Source organism: Nycticebus coucang, chromosome 5 (assembly GCF_027406575.1).
Source record: "Nycticebus coucang isolate mNycCou1 chromosome 5, mNycCou1.pri, whole genome shotgun sequence".
Lineage (NCBI taxonomy): Eukaryota > Metazoa > Chordata > Mammalia > Primates > Lorisidae > Nycticebus > Nycticebus coucang.
In genome coordinates, this window is record NC_069784.1 from 40,204,261 (window position 1) to 40,217,315 (window position 13,055).

The 13,055-nt window shown below is 41.7% G+C and overlaps 1 protein-coding gene across 1 annotated transcript; it reads left to right on the top strand.

Moving 5' to 3' along the window:
* Positions 1-399: 399 nt before the first annotated feature.
* Positions 400-8,122, top strand: RBM15 (RNA binding motif protein 15). The gene is made up of 2 exons (XM_053590858.1): positions 400-3,700; positions 7,756-8,122. The coding sequence occupies exons 1-2, from the start codon at positions 835-837 to the stop codon at positions 7,776-7,778; spliced, it is 2,889 nt and encodes a 962-aa protein (XP_053446833.1). The 5' UTR covers positions 400-834; the 3' UTR covers positions 7,779-8,122.
* Positions 8,123-13,055: the final 4,933 nt, after the last annotated feature.

Consider the following 13,055-nt stretch of genomic DNA (forward strand, 5'->3'; position numbering starts at 1 on the left):
CCACTGGGCGCCCCGGGACGGATTTCTGAGGGGTTCGACGCCCCAACAGCCGAGAGTCAGGGTAACCTAGCCCCTCGTCTGGCACCGGTAGGCTAGTGGAGAGGCCATAAGAGCTGAGCTGACCTCCAAGGGACAAAGCACAGCCAACTACGCCCCGGGAACTAGCAAAAGTTGGAGGAGTGAACGCCGAAAGGGCGGGTGGGCGGGCCTGGCTTACGGTCTCCCTCTCGCGATATCTAAGAGGCGTCGCAAAGCTAGCGCGTGTTCTAGTCTTTCACCTTCAGGCATCCTCCTCAGTATATGGGAAGCGAGTGATGGACAGTTATCTCAGCCTATCAACTTCCTTATCAACACCCAATCAGATTCAAACTTCTTCCAGCCGCTAGAGGAGTAGGAAGAAGGGGGTCGAAACAGGGAGCTCTCCCACTCTCGCGAGATTGCTGTGAGCCGGCCTCTTAGGAAAAAACGCCAGAACGGACGGCCTAACTTCCCAAATAGTGGATTAAAGGACGGGGTCACAAACCAATGAAAAGGATGCGGAGGTGGGATTGCTGCTTTCACTGCGCATGAAGTACCGTTACAGAGCAGACTTTTTATCCAATCAACGCCTCCAGAGTTTGGGTCAGGTGACCGAAGAGTGCGAGGGGCGGGGCTACAGCCTGGCGCGAGAAACCGTTAAGATAGACAACGAATATAACCAATGAGGTACTCTGACTAGAGCGTTGGGAACCCAATAACAGTGGTTGGGCGGGCACCTTTCTGGAGCGCGGGGAGCTGTAAAGACAGACAAATGGTTTTCCCAATAAGACTGTAGAAGAGAGAGCTAATTGACCAATGAGGACTGCGGGGCGGGATCCTTTGCCGCGGCGGAGTCCAAGATGGCGGCGTGCGGTTCCGCTGTGTGAAACGAGCGCGGGCCGGCGGGTTAATCAGCTCCGCGGAGACGACCTCCGACGACCCGCAACAATGAAGGGAAAAGAGCGCTCGCCAGTCAAGGTCAAACGCTCCCGTGGTGGTGAGGACTCGACTTCCCGTGGGGAGCGGAGCAAGAAGTTAGGGGGCTCTGGTGGGAGCAATGGGAGCAGCAGCGGAAAGACCGAAAGCGGCGGCGGGTCGCGGCGGAGTCTTCATTTGGATAAGTCCAGCAGCCGAGGGGGCAGCCGCGAGTATGACACTGGTGGGGGCAGCTCCGGTAGCCGCTTGCATAGTTACGGCTCCCCGAGCACCAAAAATTCCTCGGGCGGGGGCGAGTCGCGCAGCAGCTCCCGGGGTGGAGGCGGGGAGTCACGTTTTTCTGGGGCCGCCTCCTCAGCTCCTGGCGGCGGGGATGGCGGGGAATACAAGACCCTGAAAATAAGCGAGTTAGGCTCCCAGCTGAGTGACGAGGCGGTGGAAGATGGACTGTTTCACGAGTTCAAACGCTTCGGTGATGTGAGTGTCAAAATCAGCCATCTCTCGGGTTCTGGCAGCGGGGATGAGAGGGTAGCCTTTGTGAACTTCCGGCGGCCAGAGGACGCGCGGGCGGCCAAGCATGCCAGAGGCCGCCTGGTGCTCTATGACCGGCCTTTGAAGATAGAAGCAGTGTATGTGAGCCGGCGCCGCAGCCGCTCACCTTTAGACAAAGATACTTACCCTCCGTCGGCCAGCGTGGTCGGAGCCTCTGTAGGTGGTCACCGGCACCCTCCTGGTGGTGGTGGCCAGAGATCACTTTCCCCTGGTGGCGCTGCCTTGGGATACAGAGACTACCGGTTGCAGCAGTTGGCTCTTGGCCGCCTGCCCCCTCCTCCTCCGCCACCATTGCCCCGAGAGCTAGAGGGAGAACGAGACTACCCGTTCTATGAGAGAGTGCGCCCAGCATACAGTCTTGAGCCAAGGGTGGGAGCTGGAGCAGGTGCTGCTCCTTTCAGAGAAGTGGATGAGATTTCACCCGAGGATGATCAGCGAGCTAATCGGACTCTTTTCTTGGGCAACCTAGACATCACTGTGACAGAGAGTGATCTAAGGAGGGCTTTTGATCGTTTTGGAGTCATCACAGAAGTAGACATCAAGAGGCCTTCTCGCGGCCAGACCAGTACTTACGGCTTTCTCAAATTTGAGAACCTAGATATGTCTCACCGGGCCAAACTAGCAATGTCTGGCAAAATTATAATTCGGAATCCTATCAAAATTGGTTATGGTAAAGCTACACCCACCACCCGCCTTTGGGTAGGTGGCCTGGGACCTTGGGTGCCTCTTGCTGCCCTGGCACGAGAGTTTGACCGGTTTGGCACCATACGCACCATAGACTACCGAAAAGGTGATAGCTGGGCATATATCCAGTATGAAAGCCTGGATGCAGCTCATGCTGCTTGGACCCATATGCGGGGCTTCCCACTTGGTGGCCCAGATCGACGCCTTAGAGTAGACTTTGCAGATACAGAACATCGTTACCAGCAGCAGTATCTGCAGCCTCTGCCTTTGACTCATTATGAACTGGTGACAGATGCTTTTGGACATCGGGCACCTGACCCCTTGAGGGGTGCTCGGGAGAGGACACCACCTTTACTATACAGAGATCGTGATAGGGACCTTTATCCTGACTCTGATTGGGTGCCACCCCCACCCCCAGTCCGAGAACGCAGCACTCGGACTGCTGCTACTGCTGTGCCTGCTTATGAGCCGCTGGATAGCCTAGATCGCAGGCGGGATGGCTGGTCCTTGGACCGGGATAGAGGTGATCGGGATCTGCCCAGCAGCAGAGACCAACCTAGGAAACGAAGGCTGCCTGAGGAGAGTGGAGGACGGCATCTGGATAGGTCCCCCGAAAGTGACCGCCCACGAAAACGTCACTGTGTTCCTTCTCCTGACCGCAGTCCAGAATTGAGCAGTAGCCGGGATCGTTACAACAGTGACAATGATCGGTCTTCCCGTCTTCTTATCCTGGAAAGGCCCTCTCCAATCAGAGACCGGCGAAGTAGTTTGGAGAAGAGCCAGGTTGACAAGCGAGACCGGAAAAACTCTGCATCAGCTGAACGGGATAGGAAGCACCGGACAGCTGCTCCCACTGAGGGAAAAAGCCCTCTGAAAAAAGAAGAGCGGTCTGATGGGAGTGCACCTACCACCAGCACTGCTTCATCGAAGCTGAAGTCCCCTTCCCAGAAGCAGGATGGGGGGACAACCACTGCAGCTGCAGCAGCAGCCTCTCCTAAACTCTGTTTGGCCTGGCAAGGCATGCTTCTACTGAAGAACAGCAACTTTCCTTCTAACATGCATCTGTTGCAGGGTGACCTCCAAGTGGCTAGTAGTCTTCTTGTGGAGGGTTCAACTGGAGGCAAAGTGGCCCAACTCAAGATTACTCAGCGTCTTCGCTTGGACCAGCCCAAGTTAGATGAAGTAACTCGGCGCATCAAAGTGGCAGGGCCCAATGGTTATGCCATTCTTCTAGCTGTGCCTGGAAGTTCTGACGGCCGGTCTTCTTCCTCGGCTACATCAGACACTGCCACCTCTACTCAGAGGCCACTTAGGAACCTTGTGTCCTATTTAAAGCAAAAGCAGGCAGCCGGGGTGATAAGCCTCCCTGTGGGGGGCAACAAAGACAAGGAAAACACCGGGGTTCTTCATGCCTTCCCACCCTGTGAGTTCTCCCAGCAGTTCCTGGATTCCCCTGCCAAGGCACTGGCCAAATCTGAAGAAGATTACCTGGTCATGATCATTGTCCGTGGTGCGTCCTGAAGTCCATGTGTAACTTGTATTTACTACTTTGACGTGGTTTCTGTTTTGTGATATGTAATGGGATACAGCATCAGATGAAATTTTCTTTTCAATTAGTTGTAGCTTTTCCTTTTTTATATTTTTATAAACCTCTTTAAAATAGCAGTCATGACAGTTTAGGTATTAAGTGAAAGGGATGCCCTGAAGGTAGCAGGCAGATGGATTTGGTTTAATTAGGAGCAAATTAATGAGGAATTATCCATCCTTATGAATAACTTTTTTCTTTTTCTTCAGTATTTTTTTAACTTGAGCTTAAAAAAAAATCCTCAAAGATACAGAACTGAAATTTTGAGAACAATTTGGAGAAAAGAGTCCACTGTGTAAAGATGATGATGTCCACCTAAAAATGGCTTAATTGGTGTGTAGGTAAATAATTCTTGTACCAGAAATATGTGACTAAAATTTGATCAGGGATTTCAAAAGTATATACTGGTAAATTGTATAGCAGTGTAATTATTTTAATCAGGTATTTGAGTATTTCTCTTAAGATACACAGTTTATTCCCAGAGAGTTTGCTTTAACATGCATTTTTGTTATCATTAGTTCTTGAGTTCTGTATCCCATATATGCACTTTTGGTTTGTAGCTGTAACTGTTCAGTAAAAATTGAGGATTTTGTTACAAACCATATATGTCTTATGCAAGGAGTAGGTGCTTTCAGAATCCTTTGATCAGTTATTCATGCGTGGTGGTGTTTTTACTGACTTTTTCAGAGAGGTATAGCGGGTACAGTTCTCATTTAATTGTGCATTTTTCAAAACTAAGTGTTCTTTATCAAAGATGAGTTTTTGGTTTTGTATCCATTCAAAACCAAATTTCTGGTTTCAATAATAGAAAGAAGAGTTGTCTGCAGGCACATAAGTCATGTTTTGTTTCAGTGGGCATTAATCAGCCATATCTGGATTGCAGAATGTTTTAAAATTAAAATCATCATAAAAGGCCTTTGATACGCTCTTTTAAAATTTTGTTTGTATTTTTATATCTAAATGGTAATGGTGACATTAGATTATTGGAAACATTTTGAATGTCTTTGAAATCTCATGTTTAGACTGGTGTCCAGACAGAAAATTGAAATGTCAGTATAGGAAAGCCTTTTTTTTAAATTGTTTTCTACAACACCTGGAATTAATAACAAAATCATTTAACCCACCTTCAAAGTTTTTTCCCAAAACTGAGGATGATAATGCCTTTGGTTCTCAGCAAAGGCTTTTGCAGCTTAACAGTGGTGGATGATTTTTACCCTTCTATCCCCACTCTTAGTTTGTCAGTTCATTGGTGTATTTTTTCTTTTTTTTTTTTTTTTTTTTAATTTTTTTATTAAATCATAACTGGGTGTATTTTTTCTTCGTTGGGGTTTCTCTCTCTTTCTCTCTCTGACACACACACACACACACACACACACACACACACCCTACCTTGATCTCCTTGATTTAAATACTGAGGACTTCACCTAAGGCCCTTTGGTATTTAATTATGTTAGGACCTTCTGGATCATGGTCATGTTTCTATTATGTGAAAATGACTTATTCAAAGCCTGGCAGAACCCAACTGTTTTCTTTCTGTTATCAAAGCTGGTAGTTTTGAAATAGCACCAATAATAACCCAGGGAAATGTCATGTAATTTTTATTTTCCATTATGACAGGTGTCTAATGCATGTCAGCACGAAAGCTTCATCACTGCTGTGTCATCCCTTTGTGCTTCCACTGTGCATTTATAAATTTGGAGGTTTTTGTAGGGGTTTTTGGTTTTTTAAACTGGAAAAGCTAGCCATTTTGGGAGAAAGCACTAGGCTGTGAGCACAAAGGTCCTGGATATGCCTGTAAGGGAAAATACCTGATGTCCTATAATTAAGACTTGATGCTTTTTGCTTTCAAAAAGCAGTGCTTGGCGTAGAGACACCTGTTCAGAAACTAATGCAAGTGTTAAGTCTAATATATACATGGGGTCAAAGTACAATTTGTTACTAGATACATTTTTCCAGTTTAAATAATTTTACTAAACATTAACTTTTTAATATCTTGATAAGATGGTTGGACACATGATTTTGCTCTTTTAGAGAGTGAAGTCCATGGCATCTAATTTTACTATAATACAAACTGTGTATGGGTTTTCCTCTTTTTTTTTTTTTTTTTTTAAGTTGGCGTGACAGCTCACTGAAGAGTACTGTGGTTTTTGCTCCATGTTTGTTTGAATCCTTATCTGACATTACTACATTTGTTAATTTGTGCTTCAGTGTTTTTGAAACAATGGCTTGGTACCATTTCTAAATGTATGTATTATAAAAACAACTAATTATGTTCAGTTTGGTGCTTACCTACAGAGCCATCATCCAGCTGAATCTCTTCTTTTGCCCATTCTGTTGTTTGGGTTCATATACTCATAAAGTATCTACTTAAATTGTCAGAATTTGCGTGAAAGCAAAAGTCTAAAACTGGTTCTAAAAAGCCAGAATTTCATAATTCCAGTATTGGGTGTTCTTTGTAACAACCAATTTTTCTGTCTTTTTCCCTTTAATTATTTTGATGTAGTTGATTTTTCTGGAATGTAAAGTGAATGGGTAGAAAATATTTTCAGTCCATCATTTAATGACTTATTAAGTATTACTGATAAAAACAAGATAATTAAGAACACAGCTTGAAAGTTTATGGAAAATTAAACAATTAATCAGCACCTAGCCAATAGTTGTATTTAATTTTTTGGTATTTTTGTTGATTGTAATTATTACTCCTATAAAGAATTTTTCACACAAAATTTTAAATTCCTGGTTTAAGATGTGGACTTTGACCCTCAACTAAAGAGTGGGTAGAGTTTTTCTTTAAGGATTACATCTTAAAATGTCCATCCTCTGACTGGTAAAAGTTTTTGTCACGTTTTGAAGATAAAGTACATTCTGTCCTTTCTTGACTCTTAGATCATTTGAGGTAAGGTAGTGAAAGTCAAATATTTGGTGCATTTAGAGTCAGACATTGTTTAGGTTCATTTAAGAACTATATTATGAGCAGGTTTTCACTGACACAGCTTTTTTTTTTTTTTAATTCCACTTTCTTTAGATAGTGAAATTGCTCATTATGCAGGTACAGCTTGAACTGCAGTTTGGGTCCATATAGGAACCATTCACCAAAAACTCTGTGGTAAACAGAATTAGGAAATCCTCTTGAGAAGAGGGCCTTAATGACCTTTCATGTGAAAAAAAAATCTCTGGAAAGAATTTCTGGACTTTTTTTTTTCTGTCTCTGCCACAGTGTTTGGTTTTGAGATAGGAGTTAGGTATGAGAACAAGAAGAGATGAGAAGAGGAGCTGACCCTGTTATAATGGTTATAGTGATGTCTCTCAAGGGAGAAAATGGTTTCAGGTAACCACAGTGAAATGTTAAGCCTAATGAAGAGTTTTATATGAATCATCTAAATACAGTTGAAAAGTGAGAGTCCTGAAGTGTTCTTTGGGTGTTTAGCAATTGTATGGGTATTTTCTTAAAATAATGGCTGCTGTCTTTGGTAACAGATGAAGGTGGATTTTTAAATGGCTTTGTATCTTGACCTCTTTTTTTATAATATTGGAGTAGTCTGTGTTGCTCTATCTAAATTACAGAATGAAAATAGGTAGGGTAAAAGTTTGACCGAACTTCGCTTTTTTATGGCTTTACTTTTTAAGTTATATTTAGAATACATTGATTACAAACTGATTGTGAACTTGCTTTTTTTCTGAAAATTTTTGACATGTTTTACTCAGTTAAATGAGTATAAAGGATATTTTCAGTCCTATTATCCTCAATTGCAGTCTTAAAAAAAAAAACAACACCCTATTCTACCTGTTGTCTATCATACAGTAAATTCATTTGAAGGTTTGTGCCAGTGGGTATTATTGGTGCTTTTTGAAGTTGAGGTGGACTATCCAGGAAGGTCTTGTTAATGTTATGTTCATCTAAAATGACATAGGGGAAATATATATATTTTTAATATTGTAAACATTTGTACTGAATAACCTTTTTTTCCCCCCCCTGCAAGCAAAACTGGTGAACAGCGGATGAAGATATGGAATTCAAAGCTCTAATGGACCTTTTTGAAGAGAAGTTGTGGCTTATGTGGATTTTACATGGGCCTCTGATGGAAGAAAGCTAATCTGTTTAGTATTTGTGCATTTTACTAAAATGGCAGCTTAAAGTTGTGTATCTGCTATTGTGATGCCAATGCCGGTGTTTTAAGTGGAAAAAAAATGACCTCTTTGCTTTGTGCTGTGTACACAAGATTCTGGAAAGTAAAGAAAAACCCTTTTTATGGCTCACACAGCTTAAAAGTAGCTGTCACTCAAACGTGCGCTCACAGTTGAGCTGCTTTTGTTTTATTCTAAATAAATTGTTTCTTTTGAGGAAAATGTTTTTCTGCCTGGAAGTGAATTGACGGCAAACCTTTGACCCCTTTGTTTGCAGCTGAGGGGGTACTTGCTGCTGCTCAGATCTTGTATGTCTTGAGCAAGAAGCAGGGAGACCATCAATTTCATTTTGACTATCAAGGTGTGTCGATTCTGAAGGATCACTAGTGTTACTGTGTGACCCCCTTTGTTTGCAGTGAAGGGGATCATTTGCTTCTCGGTTCTCAACGTGATGAGGAAGTGGTGCAGTTTGCTGGCACACAAGAAGCCGGGGCAAGCACCCTATGCCTCACCACAGTGCACGAGTCGGGGGCTTTGCTGGTTTGAAGAGCCGGAGTTGCTGAAATTTAAGTTTTGATTTATTTTGTTCACCCATCACGTTTGGCCTTAGTTTCATTTTTAATTTGAAGAAAAGTTTGAAATTGCTTTATCTTGCACTTAACATTTGCACCAAATTGCCAAAAGAAGGAGAAATGCTCCGTTTGCCTTTTAAATGTTAATGATGTTAATAAAGCCTTTCCTGACACATTTGAGGAGCTCCTCCATCTCCAGGGGCTTCTTACCAGAGTTATGCAGTGATGGGTTTAGTTCTGAATGGATGAAGAGTTCCTGAGAGCTAGCGTTTGTAATTAGAACCGTTACTTGGTATCTGTGCCTTATTTGACCTGTGGTTCCACATGCCTTGGATGTGCATGCACCGTGACGGTTTCATAGGTACGAACGCACACTCAGGCCCAGTCACTTCGGTTGGTAGTACAGATTGTGAGGAAAAAAATGGAGGCATCCTTAAGGAGGAAAAGTATTTGCCTTTAGTTCCTGCATTATCCTGTACAGGGGCTCCTGAGCTTTGGAAGCCTGTTCCCAGTACAGGAGAACAACTCCCCTGTTCGCAGCAGGAGACTTCGGTGCACAGTGACAACGCTGGAGTTCAAGAGGAAACCAGCAGTGCTGCACCATTGGCTTCAGACACCATTGTTGTTGTTTGCCAGTTTTAAACTTAACTAGTTGCAGACGAAGACCACCTTGAAATGCAGGCTTGTTGGGCTTGTTTTGAATATTAACCTCGGATGGAAGAGTCCTAGTGCTGTCTGTCTCCATGCGGGATGGCGATTGCTAGGCAACAGGTGATTATCAACAAAGGATGCCACAGTTATACTCTGCAAGGTGGTGTTCCAGTGGCAAACAGCTGTATAAACTCTTGTAAACAGGTAAGAGGGTTTTTAGAGGTCAAAATGCATTATAATTGATAGGGTGAAGGCTTTAATGTTTTGAGTTTTTTTCTCTAGATGGAAGTCCTGTATGTACTCTGCTGCTGTAACTAATTTCCTTCCTTCACCAGTGTCATATTTACAAAATTCTAGGCCAGAACTTTTGTTTTACTTGATATCTTTATTTTTTAAAGATTTTTTTAATTCTAACATTTGAAAAGTTTCTTTTTTCTTTTTTTTTTTTTGAGTCAGAGTCTCACTATGTTGCCCTCACTAGAGTGCTGTGGCATCATCGTTCACAGCAACCTCAAACTCTTGGGCTTAAGCAATTCTCTTGCCTCAGCCTCCCAAGTAGCTGGGACTACATGGGCCCACCACAACGCCTGGCTATTTTTCTGTTGCAGTTGTCGTTGTTTAGCTGGCCCAGCCTGGATTCGAGCCCGCCAGCCTCAGCGTATGTGGCTGGTGCCATAACCATTATGCTATGGGTGCTGAGTCTTAAAATTTCTTTTAATATGGGAGCCAAAGTTTTAAAATCTTGGTTAGGGATTTGGCATATCCTTAAAATTTTGACACTTTCCATTAACCTTGGCTTTTACTCTTAGTTGTGATTTAATGATACAGAAGGACTTACTTCTATAAAAATGTTGATCATTTACAAGCACTGATTTCTAAACTCCAGTGTTAAGAGTTAAAGTGTTTAATAACAACAAAACAAAGTATGCCATCAGATTAGGAATGACATATTTTAGCAACAGTGGTTAGTTTTTTTCTTGTCCCACAAATTATAAAATTAGGTAACGACAACTTTAGGGAAATTAGGTAACCACAACCCAGGCAGTGTCGGGAAAAGTCTGACTTTTGTCTGCTTTTAATATTTTCATTGTCTAGTTTTGCCAGTCTTTTGAGCCCTTTTCTCTCCACCATTAATCAAGTGTGAGGCTTTGGCAACTTATTACAAGCACAACTTTTCCAGTATATAATAGAACTTAGGATTCTTTGCTCTTTTTTTAAGTGAGATAAAAAACTGAATAGAATTTTTTTTTTATCTTTTGAAGACATTTAGTGACTACAATAGCTGATCTGTACTAACTACTTTTTCCACAGGTTTGATTGCGTTCCTTATATTGTTTATTTAGCTGTACAGTTTATATTCACATACTTTTTAGTGAAAGGGAGAAAGCAAAGTACATTGGATTTTTTTCAGGTTCTCAGTGTGTCCTAAGAATTTAAAATAGATTTTGGTTTATGAAGTGGCTGCCATCTGAGGCTTTTCTAAATGATCTCTCTCCCTGCATATCTTTAACATTTTATTTCTGTGGGAAATGTGAATTTCAGTATATTCTCTTTTTCTTGCTAGTCCACACCATAAGCCCATTAAGTAGTTTTTCCAGTTAGTAAGCAAATACTTTAAATCACTGGAGATTTAGGATGATTACATTACACTTTCTATGAATTTCTGCGTCTTTGGTATCTTTCTAAAGTATCAGGTTTTGTGTCTCTAGTAAGAACAAGAAAAAGGTGTTGCGAACAGGTCATTTGTGTATTTGTATGTAAAACCATATCATACAAAGTGGGATGGTACACAGCATGACAGTTATTTGAAATTACTTGTGTATTCCCAGCTGTACCCATGAAGGAAAAGTTAACTGGGTTGAGTGTAAGATCCAGAGTACTGATTTTATAAATTGGAAACTACTCATTTGAAGTATTTGTATGGTTTCCTAGTATCTTTTATATGATCTAAATTTAAGATTCTTTAAGGGAAATAGTTATAAGAACACCTCTGAATTGACTTGGCTCATTTTGAAAAGCTTTGACTGTGCATATTAATATTAAAAATTGTTTTACCTCAGTCAAACAATCCATAAATTGCCACTTTCATAGTTGAAGTCATAGTTATTTTACAAGTTGTTTATCTGATAATGGCTTATGGCTTGTGTAGATAATATCTATTCTTTTTGGTAAGTCGTTAGGGTTCTTTGACCATCACCTTCCTCTCCCATTCCAATTAAGTCTCCTTGAGTTTCTCTCTTTCAAAGATCATTTCACCTAATAACTTGAATTATAATCTAGTTTGAAATTCTTAGTAGAGGAATTTATTTCTTCTGAAAGAAAATTTTTTCAGATCTCATACAAGATTGGTCTTACCAACTATGAAGAGATTCTAACCTTGGTGTGAAATTATTCAACATGCTTCAACCCAGGTGACTGTAATATTAATCTTTCACTTGAGGTTTGGCTGTATGTTAGGATCTAAGATGCAGAGAATATACAGGAAAGTATAGAATAGTCTGTATCCTCTTCAGCAACTTATAAACTAGGAATAAACAGGTAAATATTTAAATATCAGGGGAAATGTTAGGACACTTGAAGGAAAAATGTCACAGGGTGATATTTGATTAATTTCTAATGGTTATATGGGTATGTGTGTGAGTATATGAACAGGTTACTTGAAAATGGAATGGTCAAGAGAGGCTTTACCAAAGAACCTACTTGGAGAAGGACATGGAATGGTGGAGGGAGATTAGGATCAACATGTCAGACAGATAAGCATAAGTAAGAATATAGTAGCTTATTGATCTATGGAAAAGATATGATGCAGACTGAACCCTGGGAAACTAGTAAGAATTGAGTCTGTCAAAATAAGGAATTCTGGAGGGCAGGCCAGTTTGAGGAGAGTGGAAGTAGAGGTGGATGATCATTTGGGGGCATATCGATAGTTGTTTATTGAATAGAATACCCACTTCTGGATAAGCATTCTGCCAAGTACTGTACACACATTGAGTCATTTAATTCTCACCGCAGACCATAATCTTGACAGTATAGTAAGTGATAGAGGCAGGGTTCTAACCAATTCTTTGTCCAGTGAGGGCTCTCTCTTGGTCACTGTACTGTTACACTGTGGGGCAGGTGGGGGAAGGCTAGAGATAGGATTAAAGCTACAAACTTGAGGAAATGTCTCGGCAGTGGATTTCAAACTGTAGGAACATCAACATGTACTTGGGAAACATACAGGTCTTTGGCTCCACCCTCAGACATTGTGAGATTTGTTAGGACCAGCACAGCCCAGGAGTCTCTGTTCTTTTATAGGCTCCTGGGGTAAATTCTTAGTCACTGGGCTACCTGTTGATCATCACTGTTCCATACAGAGTAGAATACTAAAGTGTAAACCTGGGCTAATGTCATAGTTGAGGCATAGTAAGAGAGGATGGTGCTGGCAAAAGTCTAGGTAGGAGAGCAAGAATAGCGTTACCTCAGAAGCTGAAGAGGAACTTTTAGAAAATAACTTGAGGCGACTTCGTGGTGCAATGGTAGCGCAGCTGACTCCAGAAAATAACTTGAAAGATGTTCCAGGAGACAGAACAAAACTGTAAATGCTGTGGAATTTATTACTTACAGTGTCACTTAAGTAACAGTTTTATAGTAATTATTTCTGCAGGGGACTCAGTTATTAAATGCTAAAGGGAAACCAGAAATTTTTGTGACGTGGGTGAGCGATACATAGCCAGTAACTGATTGAAATATCCTTGAATTTTCAGATGTTATCTGAAAATGACGTGACTAGTCAAGTATTTTAAGTTAAAATTGAAAATGATCCTGGGATTGAATGTGTGTTATGTGTGTACACTTGAAAGTTATTTCCATTAATGGACCATCATCTGTATCTGCTACCTCTTAACTTACTAGCAGTATTGAGACAGAAAAGAATTAAAGGTAGAGTACAT

Bases quoted from the DNA above. Each gene is read 5' to 3' on its own strand.
- RBM15 (XM_053590858.1), top strand. From the start codon at position 835: ATGAGGACTGCGGGGCGGGATCCTTTGCCGCGGCGGAGTCCAAGATGG. The intron at 3,701-7,755 runs GTGCGTCCTGAA...CCCCCCTGCAAG, and splicing joins GGTCATGATCATTGTCCGTG to CAAAACTGGTGAACAGCGGA.